Genomic DNA, 26,048 nt, shown 5'->3' on the forward strand with positions numbered 1-26,048 from the left:
TTTTGAGAAAATCATATAATCTGTTATTTTTTGTTCAAATATAAAAAATGACTTTTTCATTAATTTGGCCAAAATGTTAAATAATCGAAACTTTTCTGTTAAAAAAAAACTTTTAGGATTTTATTGAAATTTTTCACAAAAATTTGAGATTTTTATGTAGATTTCCCTTAATTTGTATCTAGATGGAGACTCTTAATTGTAATAGTATATATATTCTAACAAAATAAATAAATAAACATAGAAAATTGACAAATTCAAGTGTTTAAATATTTAAATCATCAAACATCATAATATTAGGCTAATAGAAATCGTTTTCATAGTTTTAATCATCATTTATCATAAGTTAAACTAATCGGGGACTAATTTTGTAAATTTGACCGTCTGACATGTTCACTGGCTTGGACCGCCTTGATTGGTAATAATTAAGAGCGCCGAGGACCGACGAACATTAATCGTAAACAATAAGAGTCTGTCAAACACTTAGACGAGCGCTTAAGCTAACTTTTACAACATTGTTCCATATAAATATTATTTTTCACTGGATAATACTAAATTTATGTATTCTTATCATAAATAAACAACGACAAATACATGGCCAAAATTTACAAACTGGTCACACAACGACTTGTGGGATTTTAAAACCGTACCTAGAATAGTTTTAGTAAAAAATACATGTTATTAAAATCTTAGAATTTATTTTAATTAAACATGAAGAAAAAACCCAAGAAATTAGTCTTCAATATGCCTAAAACACTAAGGTGTTGTTTGTTTTAAAAGTGATTAAATGTCTTTTGTCTTTTTTCAAGTTTGCGGAAGAAGATGTGCACTTGCGAAACGTCTACTCACCAGAAGGGAAAAGTGCTCAAAAAGTATTTTTATAGAAAAACAAACGAGGCTTAAATCTATAAAGAAGAGTTCTTGGATTTACTCATTTCAAGAGACCATATGTAATTTGATTGTTTTTAAAAGTGTCTTTTCACATATCCTACATCTTGGGGTGTAAACGAACTAAGCTATTCGGGATCAACTAGTTAAAAACTCGTTTCGAAATCAATTTTAATGTGTCTGAGCCAAGCTCGAGCTCGAGCCCGAGTTTGTGTTACTAAGTCTGATTAGGCTCGTGAGCCTAAACGAGCCTACATATATATAATATAAAATTTTGAATTTTATTTTTATATATTAAAATAAATAAATATTTAATAAATATCATTTTAGGGTATTAGTTAACCATATGCGAGTCGAACCCAAGCCGCGCCTGAGCCTGTATAATTCGAAATAAACCGAACTCAAGTTCGAACCCACAAAAATTTAAATGATTCGAGCCTGAACCTAAACTTAGGTAATAAACCTCTAAATTATACAATTTTACCTTAGTAAATATAAACGATTCAATTTTTACTTGGTAAATATAAAATTCCCCATTTTATTTATTTCCTATATTATCGTTCAACCATTCATATTTTATTTTCTCTATTATCGTTTATTACTTACAGTTTTCCACCATCACAAATATCAAAGATAATTAACATTTTTGCTTCCCTATCAAAGTTATTGCTTCAATATTAAATCTAAAATGTCAAGTGTTAATCATAAATTCCCTAATTGCAATCTTTAACTAATAAAACAATATAGTTTCATGAGATTTAATACCAAAGTTTAGGTGGAACTGTATATTCACTTTACCATATATATATATATATATATATATATATATATATATATATATATATATATATATATATATATATATATATATATAGGAACAGTAAAGTTTCTAACGATTTGATAGAAACTGTCTCTTAGTTATGGGTGATGTTGCAATTCTGTCTATTTTCTTTTATCTTTCACTTTTGCCACAATATTTTGTGGCTTTGCCAGATTCCGTCTCTCTATTTTTGGTCTTTTTTATATATTAAAAAAGTTTAAAGTTAGGAAAAGTAAAGTTCCATGTTTTTTTTTTGTCAACTTTGCTACTTATTCTTTAACTATTTTGATACTTTTGGTCATTACAATCAAAAAATTTAAATTTTTTAGGAACCTTTTAATATTCAAAGTTTAGCCACAAAACTTTATGGAATTGACAACTTTGGTCTATTTTCTAAAAACTTGCTAACTCCAACCCTTTTAATTTTTTAACCATTTTGGCACTTTGGTCTTTACAGTCAAAACTTTTATATTTTTTCATAAAAACACACAAAAAAATGGCCCGGGGCAAAACCCGTGTTTTTCCTTTAAAAGAGTCAACAACCATTTCTTAAATAGTGGGCTTGTGGTCCATGGTGTATTGAGTTGGCTAAAACCCATGAGATGCTCCATGGTTGTTTTGAACCGATGGATCCAAGAAATGGAAAGTCATGTCATTTTAGGGTTTACATGGTGTAACCCTACTTGTGACACACTATAAAAAGGATATGTTAGCTACCAAAATCGACCACTAAGTAAGAACAAGAGGGCATAGCCAATTTCTAAGTGTGTTGCATTTCTCTCAAGGTTATTCCAAGTGTATTTGGTGTTGTGTGAAGCATTTGAAGCATCACATTTGGGGTGCTAGGCTCACAAGGATCTCAAAGGAATTCCAACAACAAAAGGTATGTTTTTCTTACTAGCTTTTATGGTTAAATGTTCCCCATGCATGCCAGATAGGTTATGAACCTTGGAAAATCAAATTTGCATGTATCATAGTAAAACATAGATTCAAGGTTTCTAGGGTTGTATGTACACCATAGGAGTGTTAGAATGCTCAAAACCCATCAGACTTTTCCCCTCTTAATGCCTTGAGCATTTGGAAAATTTAGAAAGGATGAATATTATAGTACATGTAATCGATCCTATATCCGAAGCATATGGGACACGACTCATGATGTCTCACATAAAGACGTGATCCTACCAGTCTTTTGCTACAATATTTTTTATTTTCCATGTTCTCAAAATTTGACTATGAAGAGGGATGATGTAATCATAATTGAATTTTGAGAACGCAATATATATATATATATATATATATATATATATATATATATATATATATATATATATAGAATTTCCTTATGTTGCACCATTCCAACATAAAATTCATATATATAACATTGACTAAAGATGATTAAAATCTCAATCTAAGCTTTTAGAATTGAAATTAAGTATGATTTCCTCTCCCTTAATTATAGCAAAACAACTTTTCCCAATTGAACTTTTGTTTTTCTATAATTGACATTGCTAACTTGCAACACTTATCATAGTTATCGCGCTCCCACTAACATGATGATTATTAGCATAACACTTATGCTCCCACTGGCTTTGACATAATGAGTTGGACTTCTAGAAATCAATACTTTAATAACTTTCTTACCAAAGCCAACTTTACTTGGCAAGAGAGTCTTGAAACTCTTTCAGGATCTTTTAGACTCCCATTGTCCTCTTGGCATATAAGACTCTCTTGCCAAGTACCATGCCTTGAAAATACAAATATTTAATAGATAGTGCAGATTCTTTTCAAGACAAACACTTCACACAATTGGCCTTAGTTGGTCTTTGTTTTATCCAAAACATCACAACTTACCAATTTCAAATGTACAAGAGTAGAACACGTTTTACTCTTACATTTGACTGCTGCTAATAAACCTTTCTTTAAGATGTTTCATTCAAGTTACAATCTTGGAGTATGACTCTGAGAATTGATTTGGAATGAACTATGACTCATCTTCTTGATTTAACCATTTCCATAATTCATTACTCCTCTTCTTAGACATAAGAATGCACTAAGGTGTCCCTAGAAGATTAATTGTGATATGGTCTCACAATCATTAAGATGATCATCAAACATGATACTAAAGTACTCTCCCATCTTTTCAGATTTGAGAAACTTTTATCTTTCTGCCTAATTTGATTATTATCATTCGTTCTGCCATACATTGAAACTTTTCCAATGTTTCATAATTATACTTAAACTTGTAAGTATAACCATGTTTACTAAGCTTTTAGTAAATCACGACGAATAATCTTATTGATCTTTTGTGGTGGACTTTATCAACGCACAAGAATGTGTACTCGACCCGTTAGTCCTTCACATAATTCACATATACATGTGAATAAGGAATTAGTCTTAATTCCCCAAAGATGAAAATTCTCATTCATCATACACTATAACTTGCATGATTCCAAATTTCTATTCAACTGAGACTTGGGTGATGAGAATCTTTTCTTATTTGGTATGTTATGACACTACAACAAACGAAATAATCATATCCATTGCTATCAATGGAATCATATAAACAACAATTTTCACACATTCCATTGTAAGGATATTTAAAATAAATAAAATCAATTTTTTTTCCTTTTATTTTAATATTGCAGGAAACTTATCCTTACAATGCAAATACAAATGAAAATTATGTTATCATGCATTCCTAAGCAATCTATCATAACTCTTAAGTAATAGTTCAAAATTCTGATCACGGAACCATGTGATCGAAATCCATCTTCGCGATCAGAATCAACATATACTTCCTTTAAGCTTCCTATTTTTTCTTTCATTCTTAAAACATCAACATGCGACCCAGTCACATCATGTAATAAGAATCTCCAAACAGGAACTGAATAGAGTTAGACAGTGGACTTTACTTGAAGTAGAGTCAAACTTTTGACTTTACCATCCTTATGATCCTTCAGGTAAATATGACAGATTCGGAACCAATGCCCCTTCCTTTGGCAATAGAAACATATGAACCCTTTGGGAATGGTACACGAGACAATCTCAGACTTAGCCTTTCTCTTTACCATTTGGTCAACCGGGTTGACTATGGCCGATCCCTTTCCATTGGGAAGAGAAAGCCTTACTGGATTTCCAGTGTCACCATTTTCAATGTCCATGGAAGTTTTGGAAGTTGATCTTTCACTCAAATTTGCTTTACTAGTCCTCCAAATCATTGCTAATTTAGAAGCACCAAGTAAATAAATAAGAGCATTAAGGGTCATGTCATAGTCTATTCCATAGTAGTCCCAAAGGAACTCACTATGTGACATAGAAAGTGATTGAACATCCAACTTTCTCAAGACTTTGACAACCAACTCTCCCGGCTTGTCAATATGTGACTTCATCTCCAAGATGTGATCACACATAGACTTTGCTTGCCAATAGTGCTTGAGTGACCTTAAACTTTTCAATAACTTGTGGGTTAGGGAGAATAATTGGAGGAGGTGGAGGATAACACACACACACACCTTCAAACTCCCTCCAAAACCCTCTCAAGTTTTCAAGGGCAACTCCTTCTTCATTTCCTCAAAATTTCAAGATTTAAAGTGTTTCCAAGGGGATTTTTCACCACAGTCACTATTATTGGTAAGTTATTATGAAAAACCAACACCTTCTTTCATTTTAACACCAAGAATACCTCCTTACATAGTTTTATTCCATGATTACACGTTAGAAGCCTCATAAGCTCGAGATTCACATCAAGGTGTTGCTAGGACCAAAAAACTGTTGGATTAATGTCTAAGTCCATAACTATTTTGGTATGTACTTGACCCGATGGTGCATGGTCCTTTTGGGTTGCCTTCACCAAAGCAACTTGATAGGATGAATTATGGAGAGAAAGGATTAAATATGATTTATTAATATATTATGGGAATAATATATTAAAGGAGAAATCATATTGTTTAATTAGTATTAGTAAATAATTAATTGGTGATTAGTTTTGTGACTAAAAGAGATTAATTAAACTTAAGGGACTGGAATTGTAATTATAAGATAATTATAATTTGGGCCATGGATTGTCTTATATTAAGGGGTGGACGAATTCTATGGGGGAATCCCATATGAAATTGTCCAAGGCTTAATTAAAAGGCTCCATGAGTTGCTTAGGGCTTAAGCATCCAAATTAGGGTTTCCTTGTTAGATAACCCTAATAGCCAACTATATAAAGACCCCTTAAGGCTCAAAAACGTGGCTAATGTTCTTGTGAGGGTTCCATACGTTTTTGGGCAGATTCCAACCTTTCTCCTCTTCATCCTCTTGCTTATGGTGTTTGTAAGCCATTAGAGGAGTGACACTTGTGACTCTAAGCATTCCAAAGTCATTACAAAGAGTTTTGGGATTGTTATTGCTACATAACAATCAAGGTATGATCTTAAACCTAATTACATATTAATATGATTACTTGAATGCTAGAATTAGGATTTATAGTCTTGGATTCAAAGCATGTACAATAGAGAAACCTAGATCCAAGCATTAGGGTTTGTATGAGCACATAGGATGTCTTATGACCAAAACCCATCAGTGGTATCAGAGCCTAGGATGGTTTCAATTGTATTGATGCATTGTATATCTGAAAATTTTGTTTTTTTTGGTGTATTAGAGGTTGGACTCGCCGAGTCCATAGCTGCACTCGCCGAGTCCAGGGTGACTCGACGAGTCCAGGCTTGACTCGACGAGTCAACTCGTCAGATAATTCTTATCTCAGGATTTCTTGCTGTTTTTGCATATGGATAGTTACCTTATCATGTTAGATCAATATTAATCCGATTATATGATATATTTCACTATATTTTTGATCTAAATGAAGATATTTATCAATTAATAAGATAATTGTTTCCTTATAAGATAATTGATTAATTAATTTGAGTAAATTCATAAATTGTTTTGCAAGAAATCATTAAATAAATCAAATATGGATAATTATGTGATTAAATGTTAATTTAAAATTATTTGTTATTTGATCCTTGTTGTTATGAAAAGTTTCATATTTTCCCCTTTAGGTTTTATAGTTTAAATTTGAACCCAAAAGTTTTGTTGTTTTGAAATTTAAATAGTTAAAACCCTAATGTTTTGAAAAAGGTTTCAAAACGTGCCCTCAAGTTTTGGGATTTAAATTTTGATTAAATAGTTTAATTTTGATGTATATTTAAATTCTAAACCCTAATGTTTTGAAATGTTTCAAAACTTGCCCTCAAGTTTTGGAATTTAAAAGTTGATTAAAAAGTTTAATTAGGAATGTTAAATTCTAAAACCCTAGTTTTGAAAAGTTCAAATACACCATTATGGTTTTATTAATTAATTAAGGTGTATAGTTAAAAGAGATTTAATAAATCCATAAAAGTTTAGGTTAACCAATTAATTGAATTAAAAGTGTAATTGTTAAAGTTAACCACATAGTATTTTAAAAGTTATAAAATACACCCTATACTATATATAACATTAAAAGTCTAACATTATATATGTATAAGTAAAAGTCAGTCTTACCGTTAGTAGGCCTCATTCACGAAGCTGGTCTATAAGGGGTGTTTAAGGAAATTGCCTATAAAATGGCGATTGAATGGGTATCCACTCTTACCCACCGCACTCTTGACTAGTGGTGGGTCGTTAGCCGAACGGGTAGGATAGGACAAAACCTTCCATTATAAGTATAATGAAATACAAAGTAACTAAATGTTTTTCAAATTCCCAATCTTAGTTACTTAGGAAAAAGTGAATTGATGCAATTCCATGAAATTACACTTTGTGCCCTTGCGAAGACGTTAGTGGAGCGTGTGTGGTTTACCGGCACACTAAATGGTTCTAAGCAAAGGTAGCAAAGGGTGACTCAATGTTTGTCATAGTTCGGTGGAGCGTGTGTGGTTTACCGGCACATCGAATAGGTGACTGTAACATGTGAGGGCACCATGTAAGTTTGCATGGTTATTCACACCCGCTTTGTGATCCTCGGCATCCCAATCACAAACAAGAGGGGCATATCGAGGTTTAAACATGCCATTGAAAGTTCAATGAATCTCAAAGGATCTAGGAGTTTTCATAGATTTAAAACTTAAATTTCTTTTTTGTTTTTCGTGGTGGAAATTAGTGAATCATCATTCACTTACCTTCAAATATTCTGCAATTAGGGTTACGACATCCCTCTCCCAAGTTGTAGAATATTGTGTTGGGTCCTAGCCTTAGTATTTCATTTGGGTGATTTACTAAGGACTCAATCTATCAACTAACTTGAATTCGTTTTTTTCTCCCGTTTTGTAGATGTCAAAGTTAGACAACTATGGTCTTCCCAAATCCCGTGGAACAAGCATTCCACATGAAGATGTTATTCCACGATTCGATCGAGGAACAAGAGATCATGCTTCACTTCCTCCTCCTCCTCCAATTATTCTCCCTAACCCACAAGTTCAAAGACTTGAAAAGTTCAAGATCACTCAAGCCCTTTTGGCAAGTGAACATAAAGAAGGAAAGTCGGTGTGTGCACACGTCCTCGGGATGAAGTCACACTGTTGGGATCCGTTGTTTGTGAGGAAATGGCTGTTGATTGGGTTCTTCAGTCACTTCCTAACTCATATAGTGAGTTCGTAAGAGAGTACTATATGATGAACCGCGACGTGACCCTTATAAATCTCACCTATATGCTTATTGCTGCTGAATCAGCAATGGTTTGGCGCAATAGAAAAGCAAAGTTGATTGGTGAATCTGCCTTCGAGACCTCTATGGATATAGACAATGGCAACGAAAGACATGCTATGATCGAAAAGTTTGATCATAAGAGAAAGGCGATGTCTGAAGTAGTTCCATGTCCTGTTCCAAAAGAGTCAATTTGCTTTTATTGCCAAGAGAAAGGGCATTGGAGACAAAGCTGCCCCATTTACCTAAGAGATCTAAGAGATGGGAGAGTCGAAATGTATGGCTCCAATTTAGGTAAAATCCATTGACTAACTCTTTTAAGCTTCATTCTAGATTTTGAATACATAATGTGATAAGATTACAATTAATGTTTTGAAGGATCGAAGAAAAGAAAGGAAGCTTAAGGGAAGAAGTGAGCAGAATCTAACCGTGAAGGAATGGATTTCGATCGCGTTTCTCGAAGATTAGATTCTTGAGCTACTACTTAGAGTTAGAATTAGATTGCTAAGAAAGATGTATTAGCATAAGTTTTTCAATGAGTTGCATTGTAAGGACAAATTTTTCCGCAATAAAATAAATTTTGATTTTAAATTTTATTTATTTATCCTTACAATGGCATGTATGAAAAATTGATGTTAAAATTATTAACAATAATGGATTTGTTTCTTATTGTGTTATGGAAAGTCAAGAATTTACCAAATAGGGAGAGTTTCTCATCGCCCAAGTTTCAATTGTACAGAAACTTGGAATCATGCAACTTGGTTGCACGATGAATGAGAAATTTCATATTTTGGAAATTAGACTAATTCATTGACAAAGTGTCAAGTGAAGGACTAGGAGATCAAGTACACAAAGTTGCGTGTTGATCAAAGTCCACCATAAGAGTAACAAAGACATTCGTCATGATTTACTAAAGGTTTAGTAAATATGATTAAGTGTAATTCTGAATTGATTGAAAATGTTTAAATCAATAGCAGAACGAATAAGAAGAGTCAAGTAGGTAGAAAGATAAAAGTTTCTCCATTCTAAGAAGAAGGGAGAGTACCTTTTATGCTTTATGATAGGTCTTAATGATGAAGAACCATATCTCAATTGATCCTCTAAGTAAGTCTTAGTACAATTGTATGTTTGAGAAGAGGAATCAAGAATTGAAGAAATGGAGAAATCAAGAAGCCTATCATACTTCGTTCCAATAACAAGTCTTAAAGTTAAGATTGTGGCAATGAGTGAAAAGTATTAAAGGTTTATAACATTCATAAAACGTGGAAAGTTGTGATGTGTTGAATAAGACAAAGACCAACTTGGACCAATTTATGAAGTGTTTTGATAAAAGCTACACTAACTCTTGAATATTTGGTTGTCAACAAATGTTTATTGACAAGAGAATCTTATATGTCAAGGAGTCAGTCGGAGTCTTAATGGTCTTGAAAGGTTTCAAGAACAAATCACATAAACCTTATCGATCATCACTAGCACACGAGTTGAGGTTTACAACCTATCGTGTTGAGAATATTTTGATTCTGTGCTGTTCCAGTTGAGTTAATTATGCATGTGAGCTCTATCAGTTCTCATTTTAAACGCATAAATGGCAAAGAACCTTAATCAATGAAAGGTACATTGATAGGAAAATGTGAGCTGCTTAACTACTTGGAAGATGTGGTGGGCAGCTGTACTACCATAAGGCAAGAAATCAAGATTAAGAAAGTTCGGTCCATATGAGTTTGAATTTGTCTTAAACTTTGGTTTTAACAAATTCACATGGATAGGAACATATACACCATTAAAATCTAAGTATCATAAGATTTCCTCCTTAATGAAAATGATTGTGAGGAAATGCTTTCACTAAGAAAGATTTTAAGAAGATAGTGATTGTAAAATTGCATTCTCGAATTCGATTATGGTTACGGTATCCCTTTCCATAATTTGAATTGTGAGGTTTGGCAATTAGTCTTAATTGTTGAGACACACATATGAACTATCTAAAGGCAAAGGTGTATAAGTTCAAGAAGCCTTGATAAAAGATTATCAAAGCATTAAGTATTAGAAACATGGACTTAAGAAATTCAATAGGTATTGTTTTCTGAAAGTTAAGATGTTTATGAATACATGTCAAAGCTAGTGGGAGCATAAGTGTTATGTTTTACAATAATCATCATGATAGTGGGAGCATAAATGTTATGATTGTATGATTATTAAGGTACGTATTGCAAAGTTGGCAATATTAATTATAGAAAACAAGAGTTAAACCTTGCAAAGTAGTAAGGGTTATAAAGTTGTTTTGCTATAATTAAGGGAGAGAATATTATGCTTCATTTCAAATCTAAAGGATTAAGTTGTGGAATGTTAATAAATTTAGTCAAAGGTACATTGTGTGTTCTTAAAATTTCGATTATGATTACGGAATTCCTTTTCACAATTTGAATTTTGAGAACATAGCAAATAAAACATTGTGCGTCGTGTCCCATAACCTTCAGGTATAGGATCGATTGCAAATGCTTTAATGTTTGACCATTCTAAAATTTTCCAAATGTCTAGCGCATTTAGAGGGAAAAGGGATTAGAATTGGTTTTGATCAAAATAATTAAACAACTATCAAAGGACAATCCAAAGTTCGACGAGGATTGGTTGCTTGTGAGTAGTTGGAAGCATGGTATTGAATGGACCATATCGACATTATTATGAATAGATAAGATTCTATTAAGAAATGAGTTGTCATATGGAACATATGGAAGCGTGTCCATATTGGGAAGTAAATATGACTAGATTAGAAACTTTTATGCAAAAGGATGTTCAAAGGAATGTACTTTGAGTGAGAGACATCATATCTAAGGAATTGTCGTGTAACAATCTCCGATAGAAGATTTTGTAACATCATTAGCAATAGTCTTTGTGACTTTGGTGCAGTGACATTACGAAAGGATCATTGCATAAAGTGTTAGAATCTAGCATATTCTATAAGTAGCAAGAATTTGATATTCTTACACTTATGAAAAAGAGTTTGGAGTTGTAAAATGAGAATGATGGAAATGTGTTCAATTTGTCTATTTCACAAAAGTAAGAACCATAGGTAAACATTGTATGCATGCTAGGAGCATGGGACAAGTGTTGGAATTCAAGTAAGAAGTTGATTACCCGAAACGACAAATAATGAGTAATCGATATGGTGATAAATAAAAGGAGTTTTATTTATACTCAAAGGTTTGAGGCCATATGGGATTAGTATTATTCTTGTGTTTCACTTTGCATGTTTTGACTTCCAGAATAATTGAGTTTATTAAGAATAATCGAATTATTCGAACGGGCCACAATCATTCATATGTTGGAAGTAGATATGAATGAAGACTGTCGTGAATTGGTGTGTGGATTGTCTAGAAAAGTATTAGATATAAGCAAATGTTTGTTGCAACGTTCATGAGTGCTTATGAATATGATTTGAGCATTGGATTAAACCCACGCTCACTTGGATCACTCCATGAATTGTATTACGAGTGATTGGTGAGACGATAACATCTTATATTCTTGAAACTAAGATGTGTGAGTTGTATCTTACGAATCGGTTGCACATTGATAATATGTAAACGCACTAGTAACTTGGTGTTATAAAACATATTGTTGTGTGTGATTCGGTGAGTGAGTGCAAGCAAGCATTGTATTAAAGTTTAACCGTTCCTATTATCCAAGGTAGGATAAAAGCGATATCTTTTGGGCCCCTCGATGGTTTAGTGATGACAAACGTAAATGCTCGGCCGGGCTAGGGCTAATTTGATTTGTTCAATTAGTTTGTCGTCATAAATCGGAAATCAAGATATAGTACAAAGAGAATGATTTGAAATCATATCTCATATGATATCTAGAATGGAGGAATATATGATCCCTTATCTAAGGACACGCGTATCTGATAGGATCAGAGTTGACAACGGCTTTGGAAAGCTACGATTGCAGATCAAGATCTGAAGTCATACGCATAATAGTTATTAGACTTATGTAAGTGGGAGACTGTTGGATTAGTGTCTAAGTCCATAACTATTTTGGTATGTACTTGACCCGATGGTGCATGGTCCTTTTGGGTTGCCTTCACCAAAGCAACTTGATAGGATGAATTATGGAGAGAAAGGATTAAATATGATTTATTAATATATTATGGGAATAATATATTAAAGGAGAAATCATATTGTTTAATTAATATTAGTCAATAATTAATTGGTGATTAGTTTTGTGACTAAAAGAGATTAATTAAACTTAAGGGACTGGAATTGTAATTATAAGATAATTATAATTTGGGCCATGGATTGTCTTATATTAAGGGGTGGACGAATTCTATGGGGGAAGCCCATATGAAATCGTCCAAGGCTTAATTAAAAGGCTCCATGAGTTGCTTAGGGCTTAAGCATCCAAATTAGGGTTTCCTTGTTAGATAACCCTAATACCCCAACTATATAAAGACCCCTTAAGGCTAAAAAACGTGGCTAATGTTCTTGTGAGGGTTCCATACGTTTTTGGGCAGATTCCAACCTTTCTCCTCTTCATCCTCTTGCTTATGGTGTTTGTAAGCCATTAGAGGAGTGACACTTGTGACTCTAAGCATTCTAAAGTCATTACAAAGAGTTTTGGGATTGTTATTGCTACATAACAATCAAGGTATGATCTTAAACCTAATTACATATTAATATGATTACTTGAATGCTAGAATTAGGATTTATAGTCTTGGATTCAAAGCATGTACAATAGAGAAACCTAGATCCAAGCATTAGGGTTTGTATGAGCACATAGGATGTCTTATGACCAAAACCCATCAAAATCTTCTTCACATCTTCTTCAAAACCGAAACAAATAAGCAAGGTGAGTTCATACCCCCTTGTTTTCGGTTCTTTTTTTTTTGGGGGGGGGGGGGGGGAGAATACAAGTATTATGTGATGATCTATGTGTGTTTGCATGTTATGTGTGTTTTCTTTAGTTTTTGGTTGTGGTAATATGAAATATTTGAGATATTTCGAGATCTATAGCAAAAAGGGTGAAAGAATCATAAACAAAAACATAATAAACAACACACATCATAGATCTAAGGGTCCTTAAGTTTAAAAAGTGAAAAACAAAGCCAAAGAACCTTACAAGTGTCATTTTTGCAAAAATAACAAAGGTTGGGTGTAAATTGTAAATTATCGGTTTTATGGGGGTTATAAGCTGTTTATTTGTATAAAAGTTGATTTTTATGAAAATAATACTTTTCAAAGGGTCAAAAACATAAATTTTAGCTTACTGGGCTTTAAATTGGGCCTCGCGAGTTTTTGGGCCCAAGGTTGCAAAAAATGAAGTTTTGAGGGGCTGAAATGTAAAACTTAACAAACCATGAGTCTAAAACGTAAATAAACTATTTCATGGGTTGAAATGATTTTTATTACCAAATTGGACTAAAAATGCAAAGTTTTTGATTTTGGGGTCAAAATTGTAAAACTTACGGAAATTGGGCCAAAAATATAAACTTTTTACAAATAAAGGCTGGAAATGACAAATGCAATAGTTTTGGACTGAAATTACTACTCAAATAAAGTTTGGGTGGAAAATGTCAAGAAAAATGGTTTAAGGACCAAAAATGTCAATTTTCATAAAAAGGGATTAAAAGTGCAATTTTTAAAGAAAAAGGGGCCAAAATGGTCAATCTAAATGTTTTTGGACCAAATAAACAATTATGAATGTTTTGGTTTAAAATATCAAGCTTATAACGCATGATTATATATATATATATATATATATATATATATATATATAACTAAAGCTTCGTTATAATTAAAACGTTAAGATATTTTTTTAAACATTGTGAATAAACATTTAGCATACAACAAATACCAACAATACGAACTTAAAGTCGATAAAACATAAGCGATTCAATGGTTGGGATCAAATACTTTCTATTCGTGCTATTAGGCCTTTGTGGCCTAATATCATGAATTTTTGGACCAATATAATTACACATGTTTATTGGGCCTTAGGTGACCCAATTACATGTCTAATGGACCCTCAATGGCTGTTACATGCTATTGGGCCGTAGTGGCCCATTTGCATTACTAGTAAGGTCCAAATCAATCATATGCATGATGGGCTAACGTGTCCATCGTATACTCGACAACTTATAATAACATACATGATTAGTGGGCCCTTGTAATCATCTTCTCTTCGTCTGTTAGGCTTACCTTTTATTCAAGTAAACAATAAATCAGGTCGTTAAACAAGGTTATTCAATTTCATTTGGATTTAGTGAGTAATAACGGGCAATACCGATAAGTGTCGGTCGTAGTCTGTAGTTATAATCAAAGTCTCCTGGAGGGAGAGCGAGAGTTTGTGTATAGATCTATACGGGGGTGACTCCCCCACACCTAAGCTGTTCGCTACAGTTAGACTCGGCCAGTCTAGGGTGACAAAATCTTAATTCAATACCGGCATTCGCAAGAATGCTAAGACAGACGAATTAGTCATTATTATGCATGGTTATAACGACTCACATAGAGATCCAATACTATCTAAGTAATCATGGGGAATCATATTCATTCGATTGTGACGATGAAGTAATACAAAAAGATCATACTATTCATATCGGAAAACATCGGGTTTTCCGAGGGAACAACATTATTCACTTTTACTTTCAAACTATAATACAATAACTTATTATGAGAAACATATCACTTTTACACATTTTGAAATCATTCACGCATATACTTATGGGTCATCACACCTATTTCGTGAACAATTGTCGTTTCAGAAAATATCGGATTTTCTGGGTTTTACGAACTATACAAAACATTTCCATATCAAACTTGCTTATGAACTCACCAACATTATATATGTTGACCGTTTTCAAAATAATTTGTATTCTCAGGTAATAGATAAGCTGAAGAAAATTACCAAGTATGTTAGGATGTTATGTTTTGTGACTCTCAAACAATTTATGTTATGGATATGTAATATTTCTACAATGTACTTGATATAAACAAGGTCAGATGTAATGTATTAATGCATGGTGATGTTTATGTTATGTTTCATGTATATTCATTGTGATGATATTTCAATGTAAGTCATGTGAGCCCTCGGACGTTTCCGCTGCCTGGTTCGGGGGAGTGACACTAGGACCCAACAAAATATTTTATAACTTGGAAGAGGGATGCCGTAATCCAAGCTATAAAATATTTGAAGGTAGGTGAATGACTATAATGCCCTTCTAATATATATTTTTTTAATATTTTTCTATTTAATTTAAATGAAAAAGAAAATAAATAAATAATTTGGGCCCACATCTCTCTCTCTCTCCGGTATACCCCTCATGTGCATACTTTTTACTTCATCTTCTTCCTATTTCCTTTTTATCTCTCTAAAATCTACTAAAAAGTTAGAATACAATACATACGCAGATCACACACACATACATACATACATACACAACTCAATAAAGATGAAGATGAGGACAAACTAGAGCCGTCTGCATCCTTTGCTCCCTCAATTGTTGTAGATGATGAAGGACAACAAGCTTGCAGAAACTGAATTACTTGTGAACCGAATTCCAGCTCGAAAACCTCAAAAATCTTAGATCCTATACAAAGCTTTGCAGAAACCGAAATTATGATACAAATTAGGTGTTGAAATCAAGTAATAAATGAGACAAATTAGGTGTTAAAATCAAGTAATAAATTCAACTTGACGGTGATGAAATAAATGAGAAATCAATTGAATTACTGATGTATCAAACCTGCAAATCTCGATTCAATACCATGGACTTGCAACTCAAGACAAAGAACCCACCAGGAAAAACTGCTATTGTTTCGTGAAATAAAAAAACCAGAAAAGCCTAAATTAGCCATTGTTATAGTAGTTACATTGATGCTTTCTTGAATGCGTTTCCATGGCCGATCTCTAACCTGAGCTTCGTCTTTGTCGTAAGCTTTCTAGTCAAGATATGTTAATGGCGATCTTCCCAAATTGGCCACTGAGTTTGCAATAAGCTCTTTGTTCTTGGAGACACATGTGATGGAAATCTTATGCTCTGGCCCAAAAACTACCGATTGTAGTATTGGCATCACTAGAAGGACAGCAACTACACGATACCCATAACCACAATCCTATTATTGTAGTTCTAGAGAGCTTAATCACACACCAAAGCCACCGCCTTGGGTTCTAAAACCCTAAATCAGAGTCGGCTAGATGTTGAATAAAACAACCTTGGGGTTTGGAACCTTAAATCAGATTCGGCTAGATGTTGAAGAAAACAGATCCTTACCAAGAAGCTCCATTAAATTGAGGAAGCTAAATCAGAATCAGAGTATGCTCTGGTGATGATAGAGAAGAAGATCCACTAATTTAAGGCGATATAAAATGATTGTTAATCACCTATGTGATGGAATTCAATTTTCAAACATTTTCCAGTTTTTAATTCTAGGAAGAACACAACCATTGCGATGGAGAGAAAAAAAAGAGTTGAGGGTAAACTAGGTTGCAGAAAATGAACTGGAGAGAGAGAGAGAGAGAGAGAGAGAGAGAGAGAGAGAGAGAGAGAGAGAGAGAGAGAGAGAGAGAGAGAGAGAGAGAGAGAGAGAGAGAGAGAGAGAGAGAGAGAGAAGGTGGGTCTCTTGTTAATTTATTAATTATTAAAATAAATAAATAAGTATTATATTTAAAAAGAAATGAAAGAAAAATGAAAAATATATAACCCAAGGGTATTACAGTAATTTCACTATTTAGAGGGACTAAAAATGCAACGAAACTAGTTCAAAAGGACTATGAAGCCAAAAAAATCAAGGTTTGAACTAAAACACCAAAAAAATGCATGATATTTTTGCAATTTTGTTTTTTTTTTATTACCGGAAAACCACTAAAAGGGCAACAAAGTGTAAGATTTTATAATAGAAGGTGGTCGTTTGAATGGTCCGTCATAGTTTAGTGGGGCGAAGTGAACATCTCTGTTCTTGGGGCAAATTCACATTCCTCAAATCAAACCAGTGAGAGTTTCAGTCTTTCAGACGACTGACCTAGATTGTGGAATCCTAAATTCTATCGATAAATGAAGGATTGAAAATAAGGCTTTGAAAAATTAGAAATCATACGTGCGTTGACGATGAATTCACTTTTAGTCCAGAGAAGGATAAAATTGGATTTCTATGGCGTTTCGTTTCTGCTGCTACAGATCGTGGCATGTTTAAATCGTTTACTCCCATTAGCGTCTGGTAACATCTTCTTTTCACCATTGACTCTTACTGATTGCCTTCCTTGTTGTCTTTATTCACACACACACACACAAACGCGTTCACATGATTGGTTTGTGATACTGTGATTTGTGAAATTATGATAAATAAGATCGTGCAATTGTATTGAGATGTGTTCGGTGAACCGTTGCTCCCAAGTGAGTCTACGTTGATGAACCATGTCTAAATCCCTCTATTTCTGTTCATCAAACATGAAAAAAAAAAGGGAAACTAAAAGAAGAGTAAACTATCCAACAGAAGCACTCAGGATTAATTCTCCCTTCGAATAACATTGTTAGGTGATATCAGACCTGGGCATGAGTACATATAAATGCAAAGTTGGATGCAGATATCTCAATACGTAATGGTTTAGGGGCATTCTGTTTACCTTGGATGATTTGGTTTTACTTCTGGCTCTGCATCACTCTAATTTGCATTCTTTGAGGGTGCTTTCAAGGTCAAATATAAACCAAAAGTTGAAGAGTAACTCCTCATTTACACAGATTACAAAACAACATAACAACAGAAAATCAGGAAATTGATATTGATTTCTAAAAGTTAACTGAGAGAGTTACTGATCCATTACAAGTTTCTGCACCTTACTCTCTAATTCCTTCTGTTTATATAAATAATAGAATAGTAGCATCTAACTACTAACCAAAAAGAAAAAATGGTAACCATAGAAGTGAAAAGACAAAACTACCCTCGTAACTTGGGTTCAACACACATATCAAACATGGTCAATTTGCCATCGACTATCCCTTGCCTTGAAGTTGGGGTGCTAAGGCTATGTTTGACATACTAGTTGATATCTGAAAAGCTAGTTGTTAATTAAAAAGTTAGCTGGTAGCTGAAAAACTAGTTGATAAAAAATAACGTTTGATATATACTAGCTGAAAGACATAAAAGGACATTTAAAATGAGGGTGTTTGGCTAAGCTTATTGAGGGCTTATTTTTCAAGCTTATTTTTTATAAGTTCATTTTTACTGACTTATTTTCCAATTTAAGAGCTTATTATGACTTATACTAAGAAAATAAACCAATATCATGAAAAATAAGCTAGAAAAAAATGAGCTTATAAAAAATAAGCTCGAAAGATAAGCCCTTAATATGCTTAGCCAAACACCCCCTTATAATTAATTAAGGGGTATATTTGGAGAATTTAAAAGAAGCTCCTAAAAAGCTAATCTAAGTAGCTTTTTAAAAAACTAGCTTATAAACTACTTTTTGGTTTTCCAAACATGACAACTTAAATAAGTTAGCTTATCAGCTAGCTGTCGCATGCCAAATACAACCTTCATTTCAGATAATGTTGCTATAATTGGGTATTTTTTAAAAAAAAGTCTGTAATAGGAAAATGAATGAAAGTAGATTGCTATTTCTTGATTGCAGCAAAATCGGATGGAGTTTGTGTATCTCCTGGAGGTAGGTTTCCAGCATATTCAATTCAAGGGAAGCCTCCAAGAAAAGTCAACAAGGGACCAAAAGATTTGACTCTTTGTAGAATCTTCCGGAAGAAAACATGTTGTGATGTGACACAAACTCATCCTGCCTTGCTGGCAATTAGGAGATTGGCTTCAACTGGAGAGGCGAGTGATGAATGCTTGCATTTATGGGAGCTTCTAGAATGTTCTATTTGTGATCCACATGTTGGTGTACAACCTGGATCACCTGTTATATGTGGCTCTCTTTGTGATAGGATTTATGATGCTTGCTCTAATGCCTACTTTGCTATGGATGCAAAGAATCAGGTGATTTACTTTTCTTTATTTGTGTATTATATTTATATCATCCTACTTTCAAATTTTAGCACTAAAAGTTGTTTATTGTGATATTTCTTGCATTTGACTTTTTTCTTTTTTTGGAATCAAGGGCTTGATTGATGTTCTTATTCTCTTTTCAGAAGAATAAAAGCGTCTTTTATGTTTCCAAATTAAATGAGTAAAATGAATTCTTGGAACCATGTTGTAATAGGAAGAAATGAAAGTAGGGTGCTCTTATTCTCCTTTTGGAAGAATATGAGTATCTTTTTTATTTTTTATTTTTTTTGTCTAAATTAAATGAGCAAAAATGTTTTTTTTAGAACAAGTGCTGTTTAGGTGGACAATGAAAGAATTAGCAACATATTTCCATTTAGTTTTGTATTGTAGCATCCTACTTTCATTTGTTCCTATTACAACATTTTAATTTCATTTTTCTCTTATTAAGTCATTGCACTTCTAGTTATATAAATACTCCTTGCTATTTCTTCCATCTAACTTTGTTCTTTTTAACTAAAATTACCAATTTGCCCCTGGCTCATCACTAGATTATTAATTTTTTTTTATAGAATTAGCCACCAAACTACTATCACAATAATCATAATTAAAAAAATGTTCTTTTTTAAAAAAAAAAAAATGTAGTATAATAATAGTTTCTGAAAATGTGGTAATTAAATTGATTTAATATGACAGGTGTTGGCTCCATGTGGAATCAGTGACACTGTTTGTGGAAGAGCATCTGAATGGGTGATAAATGGAACAGAGCTCTGCAAAGCTTCTGGATTTTCTGTGAAGCCATTTAATGATTTTAAAGATACATTTTGTTATGGTGGAAAAGCAAGTCTAGAATCTGTTGTGGATTCATGGCGGAGTTCACAATCCGGTGTCACTCGGACCACCCAAAGTTCCGGTGTACTCCATCATTTTCAGCAGTGGGTCCGCCAAATGCCCATTAATGAACAAGTTTCATGGGCTGTTGGAGGATTGGTTCTTACTGCAGGGCTTCTCTTTGTAAGGTCAGTTTTTCAGCCCACTAATTTACAGATTTCCTCCCTCTCTTTGGTTCTGGACCCTGTGTTTTTTTTTCACATGAGGGTATTTTTGTCATTTCTTCTCTCTAGTTTTATCTTATCTCCTTGACACGTGATAAATTGGTTAATTCTGCTCTTGTTTCGCACACACAAGGGTATTTTCGTCATTTCTTCTCTCTAGTTTTATCTCCTTGACACGTGATAAATTAGGCTAATTCTGCTCTTGTTTTGCACACAAGGGTATTTTCGTCATTTCCTCTCTCTAGTTTTATCTCCTTGACACGTGATAAATTAGGCTAATTCTGCTCTTGTTTTGCACACAAGGGTAGTTTCGTCATTTCTTCTCTCTAGTTTTATCTCCTTGACACGTGATAAATTAGGTTAATTCTGCTCTTGCTTTAAATAACCTGTTTTGAACAAGAGTATTTATTTAGATCATATTTGAAATTGAACAAAATAAAACCTTTTTTTTTTTAACAAGGGTATATAATAATTACAGTAATAGAATAATAGAAAACTCAAAATAAGGGCAAAGTAGTCATTTTACACGGACTTAACAGATTTGGTTTCATGGTGTTAAAATTGAGGGTAGAAAAAAGATTCGTTTAGCTATGAAAACCAAAGAAAATGACAAACCACAAGGACCATTTCCGCAGTTTACTAAAACGTAAACAAAATAACCAAATTTTGAACATGGCAGAGGATGAAAGGACGAAAATACCCTCGTGTGTGCTTAACGTGTGATTTTGGAAGGATCAAACCCAAAACCGAATGGTAAAAAAAAAGCAACTCGTTTTTGGATAATATTGAAAACAAATAGGGACCAAATTTGTAATTTACTCAAGATGTTGTGGAATTACTTATATACCCTTGTGATGGATGCAGTAAAAGGAAGAGCAGCTATTATCAGCGGCAACGACAGGCGGCTGTACAACGCACTGCAAGGAAGCTTGGAGGGAAAACAAGCCCCAAGTACCCTGCCAATCAAGCCAACAGAAAATGAAACTTGTAGATGAAATTTTACTATAATACCCTTTTAGTCTTGTAATATCAGTAGTAGGTTTTCACTAGATTTTACAAATCTTGTGCTTTTTATAGACATTTGAGTTTGTCCAGGGAACACTTTTTTAGAAGGTTGATGGAAGAACTTATTGGGATTTCAGTTTGTTAAATGAGCCAAGGCTGGACATGTTTTTTAGGGCTATTTTTGCTGGACACGAATATGTAACTACCCGTTCATATAGCTGCCATTTAAATTTTGGAAAATTTCAAGTCTTTTTTTTTTTTTTTTTTTTTTTGCTTAAATGATTCTTTATGTAGGAGTCGTAAATTACTAGTCTTTATTTTCTTACAAGTAGCATGTTTAGGTTTAGTAATAGGAATTAGTTATTGAGATTTAGAAGAACTAAGGGTTTCTTAATTTTGTTCTTTGTTGAAATCTGGCCATATTTTATGTTATCAAAGTCTTATACATCGATCAAAGTCCTCTTATAACTTGTGTCTTGCATGACAATTTGATGTATTAGAATTGAGGTCGACATCAGTTGGTTTAATTAATATAATTATTATGATCATTGTTGCATATGATGAAGGTAGTCCATGGACACATATGTTCTACCTCAAGTGGAGTAAAGGCTAATGACATCAACACCCCCTTATTCCGCAAATTGTTGTTGGTATTGCTATTGTTGTTAGTGTTGTTAATGTTGTTGATATTGTCGTAGTGGTTATTGTTAGATGTTGATATTGATGGGATGTTATTGTTGTGGTTGTTGTTGATGTAGATGTAAATGTAGTTGTAGTTATTGTTGTCTTTTGTTATTAGTATTGCTGTTGTTGCTTGATCTGTTGTTATTATTATAATTTTTCTTATGGTCTTTTAGGTAGTCTCTTAAATTTTCAATTAAGAGATAGATTTTGATTTACAAGGCATCGGTTTGAAGTTGTTTGAATTCAGAATTTTCTTCACTCAAGATATTTTGTTGAATGGTAAAGTGATTATTTTTATCATTCAACATAATAGTTCATGTCTAACCCAAATAATTGAAAAAAACAGGAATGTTTTGTAAAGAAACTTGCATCATTTTCATTGAATTTACCCGCAATGCAAATCCTATCAAAACTTCTAGTTTTCTTTACTGTTTCAAGGACCATATAAATGGAAATAAAACTAAGATGGAAGTAACTTTAGATAGAGAAACCCAACCTACCAGTTCTTATTCAATTTCAGTACTTTAATTTTTCATCATATCCAAATACTACCATGAATACATCAATCTCAAATGCCAAGGTTCTAAGTTAATTTTTACACATACAACATCAATCATAAATGCAAATTGCATGTAGACATATCTTTTGAAAAGTAACATCATCTAAAAGTATGTTTTTTGGATTAGAGAAAGAACATATGCTCTTACTTTAAATCCAATCTTTTCGGTTTCCAGGTTGGAAAGAGATTGCGACATATTAGTTTTAAATAGCCTAGTAAATTCATCCCTTAAATCATCCTATAGCCATTGCCACCAGTGATCAAATCATTCCTTTGTTGCTCCAATTCCATCATAAGGTTCAACTAGAGCCTTATAGATAAGGGAATTATTTAATGTTTCATTTTTATTGGTGTATGCCTGTAAGATATTTTTTAATCCACTGTATGGTGTCATTTTCAATATTGACATGAATAGATGAACTAAATTTGAATGTTTCTTCATGCCGAAGTTCATGCAAATTCATAAAAAAAATACATGAAGGTTACCATATAAAATATTATTTATTGCATTTACCATAATCATGGAAATATTTAGAATTTGACAACAACACAAATATGGTGGTCCTATAAATAAACAATTACCTACCCAAGATGCTATCTAACCAAAGCTACATCATGTGGAATAGCATGTGAAGACATCACAATACACAAAAAAGACAACAATTTGCCAATTTATTCCACTGATATGAACTATCCACTCATGAAGTGGGTTGCTAATAAGGCAAAGAAAAAGCGGTGGACAGCAATCCAATTACTATTAGCTTAGACAGCCGGTGCCATTGGAATTGGAGTCGGTAGGAATGAGCAGGTAAAAAAATTAAAAGTTTGGTCCAATAGAAAGAGATTATGGTATAAACACAGTTCATTACACCTATAATCCACTATAATATATGAAAGTCACATAATTGACAGATTTGATTCTAAATGATGAGCCCATGGTGAACCACCGGTCATTACTTTTCCCAATAATCATGTCCACTTTTTGTCTCTTCCAATTGACTGTGTGTATTCAAATAAGCAAAATTCCAGTAAAAATCACTAGAATGAAAGTAAGTATAAGTAAATCAAAATGAAACCAACTAAATATGAATCACTTCACTTTTTTGAATGACATCAAAAGACTCTTAAACGGCCAAGGGGATAATAGTTATTAAATCGGCTAAAAAAATAGAGAAATATATTATGTTGCTTACCCGAAGGTGCCATTTGATGCCTTCACAAAATTCAATTTCTTCTCATCCTTTTCCTGTAACCATTCCAACTAATTTTTAGATTCATTGATAAGATAATTTATAAAAACCTGCTTAGTAGTAAAAAGTATACGATCTTCATTTTTTTATAAAAAAAACTAAAATGCATTGTGGTTTTTAGTAAACACAGTAAAAGCCAAAAGGATGCCAAAAAACTTATTAATTACCAGGGGCATAATGGTCAATAAACAGCCTGCACTACTTCGCTTTCATAGTTCCAATCATGCAAAAAGCTTATTATCTTCTGATCTTGCTAACTTCGGTAGCTTCATTAAAAAAACCTTCAATTCACACATGTTTTCAATATTAGCAATCAAGAAATGTTTATTTTTACTGTAATAACACCTCAAATTTTAACAAACTTGTAATGATTATTATTATCAAATGCATATTACACCTCAAATTTTAACAAACTTGTAATGATTATTGTTGGGCTTTGTAGATTGCGTCTTTTGGGCTCGCTTAGCCTAAGGCTTTTTGTGTACCGGTTTGGGCCTGTCCAACCGTGAACCTTTTATGTTTTGTATATATATTTACGCTTGCATGCATATTAGGTTAAGGTTTTAGAGATCTGAGAATAGCGATACATCTAGACGACAACAGGTTTCTTTGATAGTTCTTGTAACCTTCCAATCCTCTACAGTTGATGTTCTTAATCGAGATCTTCTGAGGATTTTGTTTAATCATTCGACACGTTTGATTCAATCTTGTCTCGTTATTATTATTGTGTTTTTATCGTCTTTGTTTACTTACTTGTTCAAGATCTAATCGATCTTTATAGATTAAAAGATTGTTAAATCTCATCAATTGGTATCAGAGCAGGAGGTTGTGTAATTGATACACATCTTTTCTGTGAAAAAGATTTCCATTAGGGTTTTTCCGCAATCATCAATATTTATTGAGCCGTCATCTCTTTATTGACATATCTTGATATTTATTACTTTGCCCTAATCTGCTTTATTACAAGTCTGATCTTTGAACAGGTTTTTACGATCATAATGGACGCGACACAATCAAACCTTATTAATATTTCCAACAGCATTGGTTCGACGACAAAGATTCCGATCTTATACACCCATGACTATGAAGTATGGGCACATCACTTCGAAGACTACGTTATTGGATTGGAGGATAATGGGTATCTCATTTGGGAAGCCGTCACCAATGGACCATTTTCTCATTCTGCAACGTCCAGTATCATCAAGACACAAAAAGAGTACAATGATCTGCTAAAGGACGTGAAAGATATTGCACAAGATGAAAAGGATAAGTTCCAGTGCAATATCAAGGCATTAAGGTTGATTAGGTTCGCCCTTCAGTCCGATACATTCAGATTGGTTAGCTCATGCACGACGGCAAAGGATGTTTGGGATAGACTTCGCGAACTGTATTCTACAGACGAGGATCTTGAACATTCTATTCAAACTTTGCTCCTATCTGAGTTTGGAGAATTCAGGAAAGGGGTTGAAGAAACTGTGACCCAGACGTTCGATCGCTTCAATCATCTTCTCAGCAAGATGATCAAACACGATATTGAAAGGAAGCTTATCGAACAGAAGGTTACATTCCTGAATGGTATGAGGTCTGAATGGAGAGCAGTGGTTTCCACAGTTAAAGCCCATGAGCAGTTTAAATCATACTCTTTGGCGAAACTGGTGGGTATTCTCAAGTCCCAAGAGAAGATTGTGTTGCAAGAAAAGAACGTCGTTTCCAGTCTCGGTTCGTTGGCCCTCCTATCTAAAAGTAAAGCTGCGATGGAGGATGAAGATCTCAACCTGGAGAAATATGATCTCACGTCTGAGGATTATGCCATGATGGTGTCCAATCCCAAGAGGTTCATAAAGAAGAGATTCCCCAGCAACAAAAACCGAAGCTGGCAGGGGAGTTACAGCTCTGAAAAGTGATTAATGAACCGAAAGCTGAGGAGCACAAAAAGGAACCAAAAGTGGATGGCGATTCTGGAGTAAGCTGTTTCTACTGTGGTGGGAAGAATCACTATGCTAAGGACTGTGTCCTTAAGAAGATGGCTGAAAAAGATGATGGGAATGACGAGGAAGCCGTGTTGCAGAAAAGACTGGATGAGTTGAGAAAGAAGAAGTCTGCCGTTAACCCTTCTATTAATGCTCTTATTGTGCAGGG

The 26,048-nt window shown here is 33.5% G+C and overlaps 1 protein-coding gene across 2 annotated transcripts; it reads left to right on the forward strand.

Annotated features, from left to right (window-relative positions):
* Window positions 1–17,285: 17,285 nt before the first annotated feature.
* On the forward strand, window positions 17,286–21,656 carry LOC145005744 (folate receptor family protein). Of its 2 annotated transcripts, none has more exons than XM_078964853.1 (4): window positions 17,286–17,580; window positions 18,992–19,350; window positions 20,053–20,375; window positions 21,091–21,230. In XM_078964853.1, the coding sequence occupies exons 1-4, from the start codon at window positions 17,472–17,474 to the stop codon at window positions 21,095–21,097; spliced, it is 798 nt and encodes a 265-aa protein (XP_078820979.1). In that variant the 5' UTR covers window positions 17,286–17,471; the 3' UTR covers window positions 21,098–21,230. The 2 variants fall into 2 exon arrangements, with proteins under 2 accessions (XP_078820979.1, XP_078820978.1); XM_078964852.1 differs by lacking the exon at window positions 21,091–21,230 and adding an exon at window positions 21,276–21,656 and having other exon boundaries at window positions 17,287–17,580.
* Window positions 21,657–26,048: the final 4,392 nt, after the last annotated feature.

The sequence above is a fragment of the Lactuca saligna genome, chromosome 7 (assembly GCF_052625555.1).
Source record: "Lactuca saligna cultivar CGN05327 chromosome 7, ASM5262555v1, whole genome shotgun sequence".
In the NCBI taxonomy this organism is placed as follows: domain Eukaryota; kingdom Viridiplantae; phylum Streptophyta; class Magnoliopsida; order Asterales; family Asteraceae; genus Lactuca; species Lactuca saligna.